General features: G+C 43.2%; 1 protein-coding gene across 5 annotated transcripts in view; it reads right to left on the minus strand.

Moving 5' to 3' along the window:
- GPATCH1 (G-patch domain containing 1) overlaps positions 1-19,070 on the minus strand; it is a 99,002-nt gene extending 79,932 nt beyond the window's left edge. The window contains exons 1-6 of one of the 5 annotated variants that reach the window (XM_033942070.1): positions 18,712-19,048; positions 13,541-13,675; positions 13,156-13,241; positions 9,988-10,148; positions 4,531-4,631; positions 4,352-4,410 (exon numbers count right to left, since the gene is read on the minus strand). In XM_033942070.1, the coding sequence (XP_033797961.1) occupies positions 4,352-4,410; positions 4,531-4,631; positions 9,988-10,148; positions 13,156-13,241; positions 13,541-13,675; positions 18,712-18,787 (618 nt within the window). In that variant the 5' untranslated portion in view covers positions 18,788-19,048. Of the gene's footprint in view, positions 1-4,351; positions 4,411-4,530; positions 4,632-9,987; positions 10,149-13,155; positions 13,242-13,540; positions 13,676-18,711 lie in introns of all 5 variants that reach the window. The other 4 variants (XM_033942068.1, XM_033942069.1, XM_033942072.1 and 1 more) reach the window with 4 other exon arrangements.
- Between the last annotated feature and the right edge of the window lie 1,127 nt (positions 19,071-20,197).

Genomic DNA, 20,197 nt, shown 5'->3' on the forward strand with positions numbered 1-20,197 from the left:
CGTAAAAAGCTCTCTTCAGCACAACGAGTATTAAGAGCACAAACAATGAACTTTGAGAGATTTATATTATGGCTCATAAGTAAGGTTCTTTCCTGTCAGAGCACATGCAAAACAAACCCATTTAGAGACACTACTCCAACCAAACCTTAAGTTAGAATAACAGTAATAAAATATGTCCAAACAAATAATGCTGATTATCTGTCACTATAATATGAAATATTAAATGAACTACAAACATCAGGTTTCTATTATGATTAGGCTAATGCCAGATTTCAATACAACAGCTTCTAATGCAGAAAGGCATGCCTAATACTAATTAGTTTTCTTTACTTGCTGTTGTCTGCCTTTATATACAAATGAGAGAAACATGAAGCATGACAGAGGCATAAAGAAGGTACGGAAGTATGTGGTATGGGAAAATTAGGTTCTTACCTTGCTAATTTTCTTTGTAATAGAAGGGCACAGGATTATGGATGATAGGTTAACTCCCTCTTCCCAAGAAGCTTTTGTAGAATGTCAATCAAATCTTTCAGCTCCGCCTCCATCCCCAGTGAACTGTACTGTCACTTTCAGTTTGTACCAAAGCACTAAGAATTCTTATGTAAGAAAATATGAAGGACGGGCATGGGGAACCTTCTCGACAAATCAATTCTGTTCTGCTCTGTAACAAATATAACAAATAATAATCGCTTCAAAAACTTAGGTGGAATGAACAACCGTGCATAAAGCAATTCCCGCTTCTGTAGTGTTAAGAAACTGCTCACTATATGAGAGTATCTGTAACTCCGAGACTCTTCTCACAGAAGCACCTGCCACCATAAACACTGTTTTAACAGAAGGATCTAGCAGCTACACCTCCTGTAGCGGCTCATATGGAGCTTTACTTGAGCCCCTTCAACACAATAATGAAACTGGACACACCTGGATGAGCTCTAAAACACAAGATATCTGCCACTTGCACCTTAAAAGAACCAACCAACAGCCCCTTTTCAAGTCTAGGCTGCAGAAAAGCTAGGACCACAGAACTCAGGGCTCACAAGGATTCTATCTTCTCTGTCATACACCATTGCTGAAATATCTTTCAAGCCTTGACCTAGACCATGACCGTTGCTGGATTCTTAGCTCTAAGGAGGGTAGAAATAACTACTGAGTAACCTTTCTTCCCTAAGGCTTTGCGTTCAAGAGCCATGCCATAAGCTTGAAGTGTTCCACATCCTCTATGGGAACTGGACCCTGACTGAGTAGATCCAAATGAACTTGTAACTTGAAGCTCTTGTCCCTTTGGAAACAAACTAGATCCACATGGCCAATTTGGAGCCACTAGGATCACCAGCCTTGGGTAATTCCCTATTCTGCAGATGACTCGGTCTATCAGGGGCCATGGAGGGAACACACAAAACATTCCTTCCTCTAGCCATGGTTGAACCAAAGCATCCAATCCAGCGTTTCCAGGCTCGAAGCATTGGCTGTTGAAGTGATCTGCCTTCTTGTTTGTGTTTGAGGCCAAGAGATCCATTTTTGGTTGTCCTCAACATCAAACAATGAGGTCGAACACCTTCTAAGACAACGAACATTCTCCTGGGTCCAAGGTCTGCCAGATGAAATAGTCGGCTTGTGCACTCTCTGTTCCCGCTATTTGAGCTGCTAAGAGTGCCAGTAGGTGGCACATAACAATAAGGAATCCTGGAGGGGACGCATATGTGCCCTCACCCAAGGAACCGTTGACTCCAGAACCTGTAGGCAGTGCTAAGCTATAGGAGCTGACATCGTCAAGGTCTGAAATTTGTTTCCTGAGTTTCTGCTTGCATGGCTTGGAAGGAAAACATGGCTCTCTGCCATGTTAAAACAGACCTTTAGATACTACAGGCACCAAGTTCCAAGCGATTCTTCCAGAGACTGACTATCCAGCCCAGGTCTTGGGTTACCACTTTTTCCCCTTCTGATCTGAACTTGGCTCTAAGCCAATTGGCCAAGTATGGATGCACCTGCATCTCCACTCTGCAAAGATGCACTGCTACTAGAACTATCATCTTAGTGAATGTACATGATCCTGTTGCCACCCCAAAGGGTAGGTTGAAGAACTACAAATGCCTCTCCAGGACATGGAATCTCAAGTACTTCCTGCATTCCAGAAATATGGGAATGTGAAGACAGACCTCCATCCAATCCAGGAAGGCTAGAACTTTCCCTAATGCCACTGCCGCAATGACCGACTGCCCAATCTCCATGCAGAAGAAGCGAGGTACACTCAACTCCGTATTTACCAACTTCAGACCCAGAGTTGGCCTCCAGCCATCTAAGCCTTTCTTGGGCACTATGAAGTATACAGAGTATCTGCCTAACCCAATTCTTTGCTAGGTATGGGCTCTATGGCTCAAATATCAAACAGATTTTTTACCTTCGCCCAGACCCTGACCGTTCTTTCTGGTCGTCCAGCTGGAGAGTCTTCAAAAGGGTTGACAGAACTCTGCAACCCCTTTGACAGAGGTCTCTGGCAGAGGTTGACAGAACTCAATGTAATAACCCTTCCAAAGAATATCCAGCACTCAGCAGTCCACGTGGATCTGCATCCAAGCATCCCAGTAAGCCAATAATCATTCTCCTACCTGCAGAGGTATGGCCAGGGACCTGGTATCATTGAGCTTTCTTGAAGGTTGCTGCAGTGCGAGACCCAGAGGCCTGGAGCTGTCTAGTACTGTCAAATCTCTGTCTTGACCCTTAATACGGTCTGAACAGAGGAATCTCCATAGTACTGATGAGATCTCCAAGATCCTTGAAAATTACCCCTATCAGACCCACTAGGGGCCTGAGATCTGCTGTCTGGCAAGGCCTTAGGGCAATGATCTGCCACACTGGCCCTTAAACGGAAGCCTGATCAATGTGACTTTAGAAGCTGAATCCCTTGCCCATTATCTAATCCAGAGAATTCTGCAGGCAGAAATTAAGTAAGCAGAAGCTTTGCTTAGGACTCTTAATTATATCATAGAGAGCATCTGCCATATAATACACTCCCGCCAGCACAAACTGGTTGCATATGACATCATCTGATTTGGAATCCGATGTAACCTAGTATGGCAGAAGCGTGCCACGAAGGAGGCCTTCACTAGGCAGGAAAGAACGCTTGTTAATCTGAGCCAACAGTGACCCTGGGCAAGTCACTCAGTCCTCCATAGCCTCAGGTACGTTAGATAGATTGTGAGCCCACCAGGATAGAGAGGGAAAAATACTCGAGTACCTGTTTGTAAAACCACTTAGATAACCTTGATAGGCAGTATATAAAAAACCTAATAAACTTGAAACTTGAATCCACTTTAGGATGTTAAAAGAGCTGCTGAAAGTCAGGAGCCATAGAGTAAAACTTCAACAAAGTCTTAGCATGGAGCCCTCTGGGAAGTCCCAATGCTCTGTGAGTAGCAGTGAGCCACTCATAACTGAGCACTGAGAAGACGGGGTCTGTGGAGAATCCAACTTCAATTCCCGCAGCAAATCTGTAATAATATTCAGCAGTGTCACTGACTTAAAAAGATGCCACACTGTGGAATCCTCCCCCTTATCAAGGGCCACAACCGTCCCTTGACAACTGTCTCCAACTGAGATCTTGAATACTTTAGGAATGACTACACACTCTGGGACAATAATTGGGCCCCATTCTTCCCAGTTTCTATCTGACTGGGCTTCTGGGTCCTGATTAGCCTCCTCCTTTCCTGGGGAGAAAGCACTCTGCGAGGGAAGACTCTCTTCCACAGCTCCTGGCATGCCCGCAGACAGCCCAGGGGAACCTGGCAATTTTAAGTAGGCTTTACACACTAAGCTCACAACATAGTGTATAGCTCTTTCCAGAAGACCCAGAGGATCCTTTCAGGGATTCAGCTTGCTCTTTCTCGGGCTCCGCTGTGATTTCTTCCCTGAAAAATGAGACCCCTATAGTTCCCCTGCCCTAGAGGTATCGAAGGTGACTAAGCACATAGACTCAAATGTCAGAGATAAAACCCCCAAAATAATAAAAGTTGTCAGAGCAGATCAGAAAAACACCTTCTCAGCTCACCTGCAGAAAGAAAAATTGAAGGTAGCAGTGCAATCCACTGGGGAAGAAGGCAGAGCTGAAAGATGTGATTGACATCCTTCTGCAAATAGTTCGCAGGAAGAGGGAAATGACACATCATCCAGAATCCTTTGCACTACAAATACAGATCAGAATAGATGTAGTCTAGGCTTATGATTTAGATAAAAAGTATTATATCACTCAGACTCTAAGTCCCTGGACTAAGCTCTACAACTCACTAAGGAATTACTTTCTCTCAACCATAGTATTTCAGAAAAGATGCGTTTTCAATTTATGTTTACTCATTACCTCAGATCCCTCAGAGCCTTGTGGAGGTAAAGCACATCCATATACCTTCACACCTGGAGCTGCAGGGGAATTGAAAGATTAATTAGACATGAAAACACTACACTAGAAAATGATCCTTTTGGCCACTTACAAACCAAGTTAAAGCAAACCATTTTCAATGACATTACTGTTATAAATACCAGGTCTTTGCTTGCATGGTTTTCTCTTTGTTCGAGGACCAACTCCCTGTCCTTCCTTCCAGCCCATCTTCCTTAACAGTTCCACACCAATAGTTAACCTACTAGGAAATAACAAACCAGATTTCATAATACAGTTTCACTTTTTTTTTTTTTAAATTTCTTTATTCTTTATCAAACTTACATCAAGTGCACAAAAAGAACAACATGAAATACTATCATATAACACTTGAACATCATACATTATATTATACATTATAAATTACATAAAAACCCTCCCCCTCCCATCTTTCTATACAATCATTAAAACTATCATATTCCTTCAAAATTTCAATTTCGCTACATCTTATCTTCCAATCCCCCCACCCCCCTATGTAATGATGCCTATTCACTACAAAAATCAACCATCGGTCTCCATATCTTTAAAAAAAATTTTATAACTTCCTTTCTGTATTGCAATTGCTCTTTCCATCTTGTAAATATGACACAGGGAATTCCACTAAAACGTATAATTGAGATTACTATAATTTTTCCAGTTGTTAGTAATATGTTGCATAGCAACACCCGTCATTATCATCAAAAGCTTATTGTTATGTGCTGATAATTGACTTTTTTTCCTCATAGACATACCGAACAGAACAGTATCATATGATATTTCCACATGATTTTCCAATAAGCAATTTGAGACCAAATTGAATTCCAAAAATTCCTAATGCAGGGGCAATAAAAAATTAGATGATCCAATGTCCCCACTTCTAGATTACAGTGCCAGCATCTATTAGATTTAGAGTTAACAGTTTCACTTTTATGTAGTCAGCAAAGAATGTGTGCAACTTTTATTGAGAAATGATCATTGCCCTTTATATTATTCCCCGGATTCTGTATAGGTTGCCCAAATTTGGATGCAGATCCCAAATCCACACATAAATTAGTCAATTAGATAGTAGCAATCAATTACTGGAGATAACAAGCACTTAATTGGCAGTAATTAGGAATTAAGTGCAGATCTGCCCTACTCCATATTCTATAATGTGGAGGAGAATCTTCAAAAGGATGTCCAAGTCAGAATTGGGGCTTCTTGCTCATAACACCTCAAAACATTGTCCAGTTTATAGCCATTTTTGAACAGGAAATACATTGGGATATACTGTTTGAAAATATGTGAGAACATCCCAAATTAACTGCCATTTTACAAACTGAAACATCAAAATGATAAAACACCAAAGAAACATCGAAAAGCTTTTTTTTTCTCCAAAAATGGCCACACAGACATCTTTCCAGAGCAAACAGGCAGCCTAGTGGTTAATGTAGTGGCCTGTAAACAAGGCACTCAGATTCATAACACCCTACAACTCTTAAATGATAAACCCTCCAGGAACAGGGAAGATCTACTGTATGCAACTTCAATAGCCTTAAGTTTGTAGGTGTCATAAATATTTAAGGATAGCAGATAATGTTTATTTCTGCAGGCTCACAATTCAAAGAAAAAATAAAATAAAAAGAACCAACATGGGAATTGAACCCAAGTCCCTTTATAGTCTATTGCACTGACCAGTCAGCTACTCCTCAGACTTGCTTTCTGCTTTGTTCAGAATGTCCATAATATCTGATGGTTTCATAGAACCTGATATTCCTTTTGGTTTCACTTTCGGAGGGAGGGGGCAGCAGCAAATACTAGAGAATTCGTGAGAGGTCATGCCTTAATCCACTGTTCTTCAACCGCCGGTCTGCGGACCGGTGCCAGTCCGCAGGAAATTTCTGCCAATCCGTGCAGGGCCGGCAAGATTAAGGTGACCATAGGTTGTTTTCAGACATCCTGTCCCTCCGTCCTTCCTTTCCCCAGGTCCCCTGCTCTTACCACCCTGCCACTGCTGCTAAAGCCGACAGGAAGTCTTCTTTCCAACGTCAATTCTGACGTCGGAGAGGACGTTCTGGGCCAGCAAATCACTGCCTAGCTGGCCCAGAACGTCCTCTCTGACGTCAGAATTGACGTCGGAAAGAAGACTTCCTGTCGGCTTTAGCAGCAGCGGCAGGGCGGTAAGAGCAGGAGAAAGGAAGGAGGAAGGCTTCTTTTTTTTTTTTTGCGCGACAGGGAGGGAAGGAGGTAGGCAGGCAAGCAGGCTGGCTTTGGCCAGGGAGGAAGGGAGAGAGGTAAATAGGCAGGCAGGCTGGGGGTAGGGGTGGGACAAAGTGTGGAAGGCAGTGAGAGGGATATAGGAAGGAGGCACTGGGGGCACTAAAGACATGGGGAGGAGGCACTGGGAGCACTAAAGACATGGGAAGGAGGCACCGGGGGAACTAAAGACATGGGAAGGAGACACCGGGGGAATAGAAAGGGACAATTCTTGGGCCTGAGTACAGAAAGAAAGAAATGAAAGAAAGAATACACAGACAGAAGGAAACGCAACCAGAGACTCATGAAATCACCAGACAGCAAAGGTAGGAAAAATGATTTTATTTTCAATTTAGTGATCAAAACGTGTCAGTTTTGAGAATTTATATCTGCTGTCTATATTTTGCACTATATTTGTCTATTTTTCTATAGTTACTGAGGTGACCGAGCTCACGGAGATGGGGCGGAAACGGGGTTTTTAAATTTTAGTCCTAGTATTTTGCCGGTCCACAAAATAATTATTTTATTTCTGCCGGTCCACAGGTGTAAAAAGGTTGAAAAACACTGCCTTAATCCCTCCAGTGGTCAGCTGCTCAATTAGAGCACTTTTTTGTACTCTGGACAAGATGAAAACAGATCTAAATAAAAACATCCTTTTTGGACATTTCTTTTTATTTATCACTGCTAGGATATCCTAATTTTGGGCCCTCCCTAGGCCCACCCAAAACACATTCTTGCTATTTGGACGAGCTGGAGTGCAGAACATCCAAATTCTGCGGTTCCAAAATCATAATTTGTATGTTTTGGGCAGATGGACTTTTTTTGGCCATTTTGAGATGTCTATATGCTTTGAAAATGAGCCCCATGGGCACATAAATTTCACAGCATGCAACACCAATGGGGGTGTGGCCATGGGAGGAATTTAAGAACAATGTTACAGAATACTTGCATTTGCGCACCTAATTGCCCTAAGTTGGGTGAGAGCATTTACACAAGCCTTTAGAAAGCATTGGAAGGCATTAGTGCTCGCATTAGGAGCAAAATGCCCATTAAACTGGTATTCTATAAAGTAGGGGTCTCAAACTCAATCACATAAGAGGCCAAAATCTAAAATACAGGCTAAATAGCGGGCTGAATATTTTTTTAAGATACTTAGTCTTAGTAGAAGGATTCTGGGTTAGATAAGCCCATTGGTCTGACCCAGTATGGCTCTTCTTACATTCTCATGTTCCTCAGAGCAATCTCCATTAACCACTACCCTCTGTCATCTTCCACTCAACCAGTTCCTAACTCAATCTGTCATTTTGGGGCCCATCCCGAGGGCACTCAAATTTATTTATTAGAGGTCTGTGTGGAATACTATCAAAGGCTTTGCTAAAATTTAAATACACCACATCTAGCGCATGCAGTACAACACCAGAGAAATAGAAACAAATTAATTTCTTCCTGAAAAGTGCAAAATATAGACAGCAGATGTAAATTTTCAAAACTAACATATTTCAATCACTGAATTGAAAAAATTATTTTCCTACCTTTGTTGTCTGGTGATTTTATTTTTTAATCATCTTTTACCAGTCTCTGGCTGAACTTCCTTTTGTCTGTGCTCTTAACTCTGTTTCCAAGACCTTCTTATCCATTTGCTGATTTTCTCTCCTTTACTTTCTGCCCTACATCCATCTTTGATATTAACCTTTTAACATTCAACTTTCTTCCATTTTCCTGCTTCCTTCTCAATCTATTTTTCCATGTCTTCCCCTCCTCTTCATACATGTGCACCATTTCCTCCCTCCTTTTCCCCCAACCCCATTAATCCTAAACAATATTTCTTCCATCTCTTTTCCCTTCCTCATTCCTCCCATCCCTGTGCATCATCTCCTCACTCTCTCTCCCCTCCTGTGTTCTGACATCTCTGTTTTCTCCCTTCCTATGGTCTGGCATATTTTTTCTCTCCTTCCCACAGTTTGGCATCTCTATCCCTTTCTTCCTTTCCCTCCTTCCCCCTACTGTGGTCTGGCATCTCTCTCTCCTCCTTCCCACCCCCTTCTTGTGGTCTGACATCTCTCTCCTTCCATCCTCCCTTCCCTGATCTGGTATCACTCTCTTCTCCTTCCCACAGTCTGGCATCTCTCTCTCTCTCATCTTCTTCCCTTCCCTCCTTCTCTCCCTCTTCCCGTGGTCCATTTGCCTCCTTCCCATGGTCTGCTCTCTCCTCACAGTCTCTCTATCCCATCCTCCCCTTCCATTCCTGCTCTGCACTGTTGCCCACTATCTCTCTCCCTTCTGTTTCTGACATCATAAGTTCTTCACCTCTCTCCCACCCCAGCTTCCCCCATTCTACTTAAGAAGCTGTCCAGGGGGTTCTTGGCTTGGCATTTCCTCCCCTTTCTATCCACGCTGGTCCAACGTCGTCCTCACTTTCAGTCTTGCAGACACAACCATTTTGGTTACAGGAGACCGCCAGCCTTGGCAGCAATTCTCAAGTCACATGTGGCACCTTTCAGTGCTTTCCTTCTGCCGCGGTCAGTCCCCAATGACGCAACTTCCTGTTTCCGTCTGGATGAAGTATGGCAAAAGGAAAGAACAGAGAGGAGCCGCAAGTAGCAGTTGAGAATCGATACCAGGGACGGCAAACCCCCTGTAACAAAAATGGATGTGCCTGCAAGAGCAGGAGAGGAAGACGTTGGATCGGCATGGATAAAAGGGGGTGGACATGCTGACCCAGTAGGGGCCCCCCAGAGCCCTGGGGCTCAGGGCAACTGCCCTGTAAGCTCCCCCTTAACGCCAGCCCTGTGCTGCGGCAGTCACAGCAGGCCACATAAAACGGCCAGGCGAGCCAGATTCACCCCACAGGCCTTGTGTTTGACACATGCTATAAAGGATGCTCCACACAATGCCTTTTATAGAATACTGGTGCCTATGTTGGAGTGCAATTTATTGAATCTAGCCCTGCATCATTCAAATATAATATTAAAAGTTATGTTTTATTATGTATGTAACTTTTAACCCATTCTGAGCTCTTTTGGGAGGATGGGATATAAATAAATAAACAACAGACATGCATGTACTAGGGTGGTTTGAAGTTTGGTAAATTTCCATGAGTTGACACCACAATCCATTAAGTAATCAACGTCATCAATAAGTATTTTGCAGAGTTTGACAAAAGCTAGTTTTCCTACGATACAAAAAAAAAAAACCCAAAAAACTGAAGCTCACTGGACTAAGTTTATAGTCCCTCGATGGAGACTACGTTGTTTAACTTGCTTTTTTACCAAATTTTTCAAACCACCCTCGTATATCTGCAATAATCATGCCAATGCCATTCTATTAACACAGCATTAAGAGCGTACTTTGCAGGTGCAATTAGATCTTCTAGGATGGAAGCTCCAGGAATAGGAGCAGTCACTGCTGCTAGCAATTTAGCTTTTTCTTTTATTCGGTCTTTGGTTTTGGAAGTAAAGTCGTCTGTAGTCATAATTTCCTTGGGTGCTATCCCATGTTCACCAAGATCCTGAAAAAAATATTAAAACTTGTGAATAAATAATTTTAAATTGGATTGGAAAATAAAATTCTATGGAATGCATAAATTGATCACATTATTAAGCACATATGAGTGCATATTCAATCTACATAACTTCAATTGAGAATGGAAAATATCATTCTATGGAATGCATAAATTGATCACATTATTAAGCACATATGAGTTCATATTCAATCTACATAACTTCAATTGAGAATGGAAAATATCATTTAGATAAGGTTCCCATACATCTCTTTTCAAATTAAAAGTCCCCAAAAGCAGAGTTACTCATAGTAAGAAATACTTGTCTCCGTTTGTTTCTCAAGTTCTCTTACTCTCCTTTCCCTCATTAACAACAGATGATGGCAACTCCATTTAGATCTGGTTTTCAAAACCAAAAGATGCACTGTAACCAGGGTATTTTATTAAGGTAAATGCTAATATCTCATGAATATCAATTGATGATATGCTGTAAACTAGTGATGCCCAATTCAGGAAAAAAAAATTTGATTCGATTCAGCCTATTGAATTGGTTTTTTGATTTGATTTTAAGAACATAAGAATTTGCCTCCGCCGGGTCAGACCAGAGGTCCATCCTGCCCAGCGGTCCGCCTCTGCGGCGGCCCTTCAAGTCTATCACCTGTGCTGTGGTCCCTGACTATTCCTATAACCTACCTCAACTCCTATCTGTACTTCTCAATCCCCTTATCATCTAGGAACCTATCCAAACCTTCTTTGAAGCCCTGTAACGTGCTCTGTCCTATCACGGCCTCCGGAAGCACGTTCCCCGTGTCCACCACCTTCTGGGTGAAAAAGAACTTCCTAGCGTTTGTTCTAAACCTGCCCCCTTTTAATTTCTCCGAGTGCCCCCTTTCCTGCCCAATTGGGTGTTTTGTTTTGAGGGGTTTTCAAACATCCTGGTGGGTTTATTTTATAGCCTCTTCACCCCCTTTGCCTTCTCCTAACCACACTGGTGCTGTGGTGTAAACAAAATAAACGAACAAAAAATACTTTTCCTGTCTCTGTTAAATCCTAGCTCACGTTTGTGGTCTAACACCAGCTCTGGCAGGATACACTTTTCAAATCTGACATATTGTAATCACAAAACAGAAAATAAAATTAGTTTTTCTACCTTTTGTTGTCTGGTCATTATTCAAATCTTGTTGGTCCCAGGCTCTGGTTGTTTCCTGATATTTTGCTTGCCAGGGTCTCCTTCTTTCTTCTTTCTCCATGCTAACCATCCATCTTCTATCTCTGTCCTCCCCTCCCCAGGAGGTCTGGCATCTTTCCTTTTTTCCGTCTCCATCCACAGATCCACCTTTTCTCAACTACCCTTTCATCCAGCATATCTCCCTCCTTCCCCACCACCCCAGGGTCCACCATCTCTCCCTTTCTTTTCCCAACTACTCTCCTATCCAGTATCTCTATCCCCCCTCCACACCATCCCTTGTGTCCAACTTCTCTCCCTTTTTGTTCCTTCCCTCCCTAAATACCATTGTCCATCATCTCTCTCCCTCTCCTCTATTTTCAGACCCATTATTTCTTCCCCCCCAAAGTCCAGCATATGCACATCACTTTGAACACCCCCTTCCCTCCCTCCCTCCGTGTACTTCTACACTAGGGCCCCCATCCCCTGAAGGTCTGTTCCCCCCTGAAGGTCTGCACCTCCCCCTGAAGGCCTGCACCCCACCCCTAAAGGCCTGCCTGTCCCCCCTGAAGGCATGTGCCACCATCCCTGAAGGCCTGCTTCCTCCTTGAAGGCTTTCCCTCCCCTTAAAGGCCTGCGTCCCACCCCTGAAGGCCTGCCTGTCCCCCCCTTGAAAGCCTGTCCTCCCCCCTTGAAGACCTGCACCCCCCGAAGGCCTGTCCCCCCCCTTGAAGGTCTGCCTGCCTGTCCCCCCCCTTGAAGGTCTGTCCCCCCTGGCCTGTTTCCCCCCCCTTGAAGGCCTATCCCCCCCTTAAAGGCCTGCCTGCCTGCTCCCCTTGAAGGCCTGTCCCACCCCCCACCCCGAAGGACTGCTCACCCCCCCACCCCACCCCGGAAGGCCTGTGTGTTCCCCCTGGCCTTCTCTGGTGTCCGGCTTTTCCCTTGGCCTCCCCGCACCGTTTACCTGTGAGGAACAGCCTGCAGATAAGATCACGATGCTAGCAATCTTTCCACTGCTTCGGAGCTGCTTCCTCTGCCGCGGTCCCGCCCCTCCTCTGACATCAGAGGCAGGATCAGGGAGGAAACAGCTCCGAAGCAGTGGAAAGATTGCTAGCATCGTGATCTTATCTGCAGGCTGTTTCTCAATGGTAAACGATGCGGGGAGGCCTGGGGGGAAGCGGGAGGCCAAGGGTGGGAAGCCAAACGCCAGTGGAGGGAAAAGGATGCCAGGGGGGAAGCCAGATAGCAGCACTTCCCAACTGACCCTCCCCCCTCGCCCTCTAAAGCCAGTGTGGCAGCAGCCAGCCAGTAAGAGTTGGCTTCTGCTTTAGGGGGCGAGGGTCAGCCGAATCGGGAACTGATTTTTTTTTGTTTCGAATCGATTCACCTGAAGTGAATCGATGAACTGATTCGAATCGTGAATCGGGCAGCACTACTGTAAACCAGTTTTACAGCCTTGGAGGAACAGAGTTGCCCTTATCTAATCTAGAGAAAGTGGCCAGGAAGAATGGGGGGGGGGGAAAACTTATGACTGTCGGATTAATAAATATATGGGAAAGAAGGAAAAGAAAATCAATGACAAATTCTACTGATGTATGAGAAAATATATCAGGTGACAGAACACCTCTTTTTGACTTTAAAAGTTTTACAGTATCTACAATAGCTATATAGCTGTATTTCAAAAATTATTTTAATGATTTATCAAATTTTCACATACATTGCCTTGGATGATCCTAGGCTAAGACACATTAAAAGTAACATTAAATACATAAAATCATAAAAATGTTTGTATTTTAGAATGCTCAGGAGTAATGAATGCTGCATCTATATGGTACTACTTAGAAAACTTACCTCTTCATCCATAAAGTCTTCTGGCCTGAGCACCTGTCTGTCTGCCCTCCCCTGACGTGATGATATAAAAGTAGAAGGTGTCCATCCTAGAGAGACCCCACCCCAAGAAGATATTTAAATTACTGCTCAAAATTCCAATATCAAATAGAAAACTAATTACAAATCCAATAAAGAGAGTTTCAAGGTGTGTTGAACAGGTATTGTAGGCTACTGGATAAAAACCTAGGCAGCAATTACAAAAGTAATATCTACTGTAACTGAAAGAAGCTTTTTTACATTAGAGCAAAGCTTTTCTTTCTAGTGATCCCAGTTAATGCCAATTTCCATATGCTATTGATTCAGCAGAAACTCAGACTGGAAGAAAGAAGTACAGAAGCTAACATACCTTCCTTAGAACCAACAGTGTTAAAGTACCCCGCAGAAAAGCCGCCAGTGAATGCTCCATGAAAACGTTTGTACCTTCCCTTCTCATCCTTGACTGACTGTTCTTGAATAGGAATTGGTCTCTTAATTGACTCTCCTAAAAATAAATTTAAAAAGTTATGTACACAGAAAAACATTTCCATGATTAAAAAGACTTTCACCATTTCTTAGGCTCAGTTTAGTAAATCATGAAAACATTAATTTAAGGCATGATCAGGACCGAAGTTTCTAAATTTTTGGGAAAAAAATGTCAGCTTATGAAAATTAATTTTTTAATGGTGTTATCAAATCACTTACCACCCAATATTCAATGGGAGTTATGAATTAATCACTGATTAGCCAACACAACAAATCAATATTAATAAAATAATAATATTGGGTTCTTTAAATCAATAACAACCAAATGCTATCTCTATAATTATGGATTAAGTTACGGAGGTGGCCCTTAGTACTATCCATTTAACAGAAATATACTGCCACTAAAACTCCGATTCTGAAAGCATCGCATGCCACAGCAGGTGCCTACAAAATGGGCACCTGCCGCCTGTCAATCACTGACAGGCTGACTGGCTTTTAGAATCGCGGCTCCCAAGGACCTTAGGAACCAGAAATGTAGGCCAGAGTTTTATAGGTCTACATTTATGGTGCCTCAGGTCCTTGTTGAATTGCAGCTTGTGTTGCCTAGTGGCACCAAAACCCGGCATCGCCCCTAAACCTGCCCATTTCCGGGCTTCAACGTCACTAGGCAATGCTAGGCGCCATGGACCTAGACGCCTTTCCCGGAAACCAACTAGCATTGTCTACTTTTTTTATTAGGTTTTAATTGGGTTTTGATGGTGTAACCAATTATCACACCATTTAGAACCAATTAAACCTTTAAGTTAGTTGCCGGGTGGCTAACTTTCAGTGCCTTTTTTAGAATCCAGGCCTAAATGGATAACTTATCTATGTAATTTATGCCTGCTGAATAGCAGGTGCTAACTGTAGTAAGCCAGTAACACACTATATACTACATGAATATTCAGCAACACTAATTATCCATATAGTAGCATTAAAGTTGTCCAGAAAAACCTGAAGGGAGGGAGGGAAATTCATTATGGAAAGGAGAATGCTGGAGAAAAGAGCATGGAGTAGGGTAGTACTGGATGGGAGGAGAGAGACAGAAACACCAGAAGACGTTGGAAGAGAATGAACGAATGAATGAAAGGCACCACAGGAGCAGGAGATTAGAAGGATAAAGAGAGAAGCACCTGTGAGGGAGGAGGGTTGGAGGAAAGGAGTAAGAGGAGAGAGAGAAGCACTAAAAGAGAACAGACTCTCAGAGGATATGAAGGGGGACCAAGGAAATGGGTGGTATGTGGCAGGGCTGTGGGTGGGGTCATGTGTCTTTTATTTTTGTCTTCATAAATATGGTACACTACCTTCAAATATCTTGGGCCCCACCAGTGTGGCCAGTTCGGCAGTTTTCCCGCTACATTGGACTAGTTTTTAAGCCCCACGGTGGAAATAAAGGGCTTGAGCAGGTGGCAGGTTTTGGGCTACTTTATTCTGGAATTTGAAATATTTTGGGTGGGTAATGGATTTGCTGGCAAACTTCTGATTTTTTTCATTGGTTCTGCTGCAGCACAACGGGCCAATCACAAATGACCTTAGGGACTCTGAGGTTGTTTGTGATTGGTCCATTATGCCCCAACTGAACCAATGAAAACTGACAAGACCGGTCCGGCGGGAAAGCCTTTGCTGAGCATGGCATCGGCAGGCAGGACGAGGTTAGAGGATTCAGCAGCCTGTTTCAGTGTGAGCACTGCAGTGAACAGAAGGAGGTGAGAGGATTCGGAAGCTGTTAGAAATGCTCCAGTGCTAGCAGTCCTCTTCAGACGGTAATTAACTTCTATTAGGCCAGGAAGCCAGGGAGATGCTGGATGAAGGCGGAAACATGGAAGAACCATGCCAGTCTTGGGGGGAGGGAGGGGCAGCGGCCCTAAAACCACAGGGCTGAAGACAACTGCTCTGATTGCCCTAAAGACCCTTCTTGAAGTACATGGGGGGGGGGGGAGAGAGGGGGATGCAAAAAGAAGGGAATATGGGGGTGTGAAGGGGAAGAAATAATGGCCTGGAAACAGAGGAGAGCGAGAAAGATGGTGGACAATGGGATGGAGAGAAAAGAAAGAGGGAGAATTTGGACTGAGGGGGTGGTGTGGGGGGGTACAGAGATACTAGACAGGAGGAAAGTTGGGAAGAGAAAGGGAGAGATGGTGGACCCTGGAGTGGTGGGGAAGGAGGGAGAGAGATGTTGGATGAAAGAGTAGTTGAGAAAAGGAGAGAGGGTGAGGCTGGGGGACCCATTTTGCTGCAGCTGCTCTTTCACACTTTTTAGCCCACCAGCAGCATCACTGAAGTAAACATGCTGCTTATGGCTGCTTGGAAGCTTTCCCTCTGCTACTGCTTCCTGTCCCCACTTAGGAGCGAAGCAGTAGCAGAGGGAAAAAATTCTAGACTGCCAAAGACAGTGTGCTTATTTCATGCTGCCAGTGGCCTGAAGAATGCAAGAGTAAATAAAAACATAAGAATTGCCATACTGAGACAGACCAAAAGTCCATCAAGCCCAGTATCCTGTTTTCAACAGTGGCCAACCCAGATCCCAAGCACCTAGCTAGATTCCAAGTAGCAAAACAGATTCTAGGCTGCTTATCTTAGGAATAAGCAGTGGATTTCCCCAAGCCGTCTCAATAAAGGCCTATGGACTTCTCTTTTAGGAAATTATCCAAACCTTTTTTAAACCCTGTGATTTCACCACATTCTCTTGCAACAAATTCCAGAGTTTACACGTTGTGTGAATAAATATTTTCTCCGGTTTGTTTTAAATCTACTACTTAGAAGCTTCATCTCATGTCCCCTAGTCCTAGAATTTTTGGAAAGAGTAAATAAATGATTCACATCTACCCTTTCCATTCCACTCAGTATTTTATAGACCTCTATCATATCTATCTCTTCTCCAAGCTGAAGAGCCCTAGTTGCTTTAGCCTTTCCTCATAGGGAAGTCATCCCATCCCTTTTATCATGTTTGTCACCCATGTTTGTACCTTTTCTAATTCCGCTATATCTTTTTTGAGATACAGTAACCAGAAATGCACACAGTATTCGAGGTATGGCCGTTCCAAAGAGCAATACAAGGGCATTATAACATTCTCATCTTTGCTTTCCATTCCTTTCCTGCTAATTCCTAACATTCTATTTGCTTCTTACCTGCTGCCACACATTGAGCTGAGGGTTTCAAAGTATCCTCAACGATGACACCTAGATCCTTCTAACATGGAACCCTGCATCACATAGCTATTGTTCAGATTCCTGTTTCCTACATGCATCACTTTGCAATTGCCCACATTAAATATCATCTGCCATTTTGATGCCCAGTCTTCCAGTTTCACAAGGTCCTCTTGCAATTTAATAACTTTGTGTCATCAGCAAATTTAATTCTCACTAGTTATTCCCATCTCTAGATCATTGATAAATATGTTAAAAAGCAGCAGTTCCAGCACAGACCCCTGGGGAACCCCACTATTTACCTTTCTCCATTGAAAATATTGACCATGTAAACCCACTCTGTTTTCTGCCTTTCAACCAGTTCTCAATCCATAAAAGGGACACTACCTCCTATGCCATGACTTTCTAATTTCCCCAGAAGTCTTTCATGAAGTACTTTGTCAAATGCCTTTTGAAAATCCAAATAAACAGTATCAACCATCAGCAGCCTGGTTTCAACCTGGTTAAGGTGGAGCCCATCTTTGTGGAAAAGGCTCCCCTTTCCCCAGTATGTCGTCCAGTTCCTAACAAATCTAAAACCCTCCTCCCTGCACCATTGTCCATGCATCTGAAGCTCTGCCTGTCCATCGGTCGTTCTTGGAATAAAAAAAGCCCATGTTGTCTCAGCTCTCGTTTTTGCCACTAAATACAGGAAAAGGAAATCTCAGAGTTCTTGAGCAACAATGGAACAAACTTAATATTGTTTCCTGGCCTAACATGGAAGATGTTGATGTTGAACAATTCTGGGTGGATGTTATCAATTCTACAGAAGCAGCTGGCGAGTGCAAGTTCAATGAAATAGGGAAGTTTGCCTTATCCTTGTTGGCTCTCCCGTTCAGTAACATAGCTATGGAACGGACATGATCTCAAGATTAAACTCAGGAACAGAATGTATCAAGAACTATTAGAATCAATATTGAACATCCATGCATTCATGTCTCAACACAACTTGTGCTGCAACAATTTTGAGCCATCTGCATCAATGTTGTGACGTTTTTCATCGGACATCTACAGTACCTCAGAAAATGAGCTTGAAAATGTTGATTTTTAGCCTGTCAGTCAGTCACAGCTCTCCGTTTTACCTTAAGTGCTTGCTTTTCCTGAATGTTTTGTATTTGAGTTTTGGTCTTTTGTAAAACCATTATGGACTGTGCAGTGTATAAGTAAACATTTGTATTTATATGAAGCATTTGTTTGATGGATTAGAGAGGTTTCCAGCAGCTACTTTTATGGGCTACTCCAAGCACAAGTTAGGCTACTTTTGCCATGAGTTTGGCTGGAAAATATTTGGCTATCTGGCAACCCACCTTACGCACAGGGGATTCCCAATCGACTGAAACCGAAGGAGACAGAGCCTGCTGGTGGATTTTAGAAGCCCTCTTTCACATTTCTGTCCTGGGCCCATGTCTTAACACCAAGTCCTGTATATAATGACTTTGTAGTGAAGCTTAATCTGGCCTGTTTTTCAAAACACGCGTATGAGTGCATTCACGTATTTTTATTTAATAAACATTTCCAGGTAGAGGACGACAGCACATTAGATATAGTCACCTTCCTTAATCGTACATTTCTCAAAGATATTCCCTGGAAGGTGTCTAGAGTAAAAAGCGGCTGCCCCTCATACTTCACCAGCAACGATTCAGCGATACCACGATGGGGACCTATTGGGCACCTAGGGTTAGACGTACCAAGTTTTATTTTCAGTCGCCCACAGAAAACCACTTTAGTACGTATAGACAACAAAGTAGCGATAAGAGCTCACGTAAACAGGTCTTCAATTGCACCCCTTCATACCCCATGGTACGCCAACAACACTCGCGACCGACTCACCCTCCGCTAGCGGTTCCAGAGGAGTCCCATAGTTGACAAAGTCCTCCTCGTCACTATCGCTTCCTAGCGCGGCCATTGTTTTCGCTCAACTACGGTGGCCGCTTTAGCTCAAATGGCTTCCGCTCGCGCATTGTTATCCCCCTTCTGTCCTCCTCCTATTACCCTTGCTGGGCTTGACTAGAGCTGTTCATTTCTTACAGCCAGAGAAGGAGCCTGGCGCAAACGGAATGGCGGCCTGTGTTTCTTCCTATTATTTATCTTGAATGAATACCGTCATTTAGAATTACTATTCCTTTTTTCTTCCAAGTTTAATTTAGTTTACTTTAAAGATGTAGGAGAAAGAGCCTAATGGTTAGCGCAGTGGCCTGAGAACCTAGAGAATTGGGCTTGATTCCCTCTGCAGCTCCTTGTGACCCTGGGCAAAGTCATTTAACCTTCCATGCTGCAGGCACACACACAAAAAAAATCCGTAGGCCAGGGGTCCCTTTACAAATCCGTGCTAAAAAGTGGCCTGTGCTATTTTTAGTGCATGGGTTTCCTGCACACTGAGGCTACTTTTTAGCGCAGCTCTAAAATATCCTTGTGCTCATTTTGAAATTAACGTGTAGCCATTAGCGCATGAGCCCTTACCGCCACCTATTTTGTGTAAGAATTCCCTTGCTAAATGGTTGACCAATGCCCATGTGCTAATCGATTAAGGCACACTTACTCTCTGTCACCAAAAATGACCCAAAATAGCACATGACATCCTGAGCACACCCCGTGGCCAAAGATTTTAACTGGTGGTAAGCACATGGTGCAACTGCTGCTTAGTAAAAGGGTCCCTTAGAGCAGTGGTCTCAAACTCAAACCCTTTGTGGGGGCCACATTTTGGATTTGTAGGTACTTGGAGAGCCATAGAAAAAAATAGTTAATGTCTTATTAAAGAAATGACAATTTTGCATGAGATAAAACTTTTTAGTTTATAAATCTTTCCTTTTGACTAAGTCTTAATAATAATATTGTCATTTATAGCTAAAGAGACATATGATCAAGAAACTGTTATATTTTACTTTTGTGATTATGATAAACATACCGAGGGCCTCAAAATAGTACCTGGTGGGCTGCATGTGGCCCCCCCAGGCTGCGAGTTTGAGACCACTGCCTTAGAGTGTGAGCCCACTAGGGACAGAAAAAGTATCTGTATATAAGCCCTCAGAATGACTGTAGAGTTCTTAGCTGGACAGCTTCTTACAGTTTTATGGTTGCCATTTATAGCTGCGTTTCCTGGTCTAATACCCCATTTTTGTTTTGTTTTTTTGTGTGTCCAAAATGGCTTTTCTAAATTCTCTGGTTTTCATTTTCAGATATCCTTTCTCCAGACGTATTACCATTTTCCCAGCATCTTATCCTACCCTGTTGTTTCTAATGAAAGAACAAAAATGACTCTTAAGATCAGTGACCATTTCGTGAGGTGATTTGTCAAATTAGATTGTTTAGTGGTTCA

The sequence above is a fragment of the Geotrypetes seraphini genome, chromosome 4 (assembly GCF_902459505.1).
Source record: "Geotrypetes seraphini chromosome 4, aGeoSer1.1, whole genome shotgun sequence".
Classification (NCBI taxonomy): domain Eukaryota; kingdom Metazoa; phylum Chordata; class Amphibia; order Gymnophiona; family Dermophiidae; genus Geotrypetes; species Geotrypetes seraphini.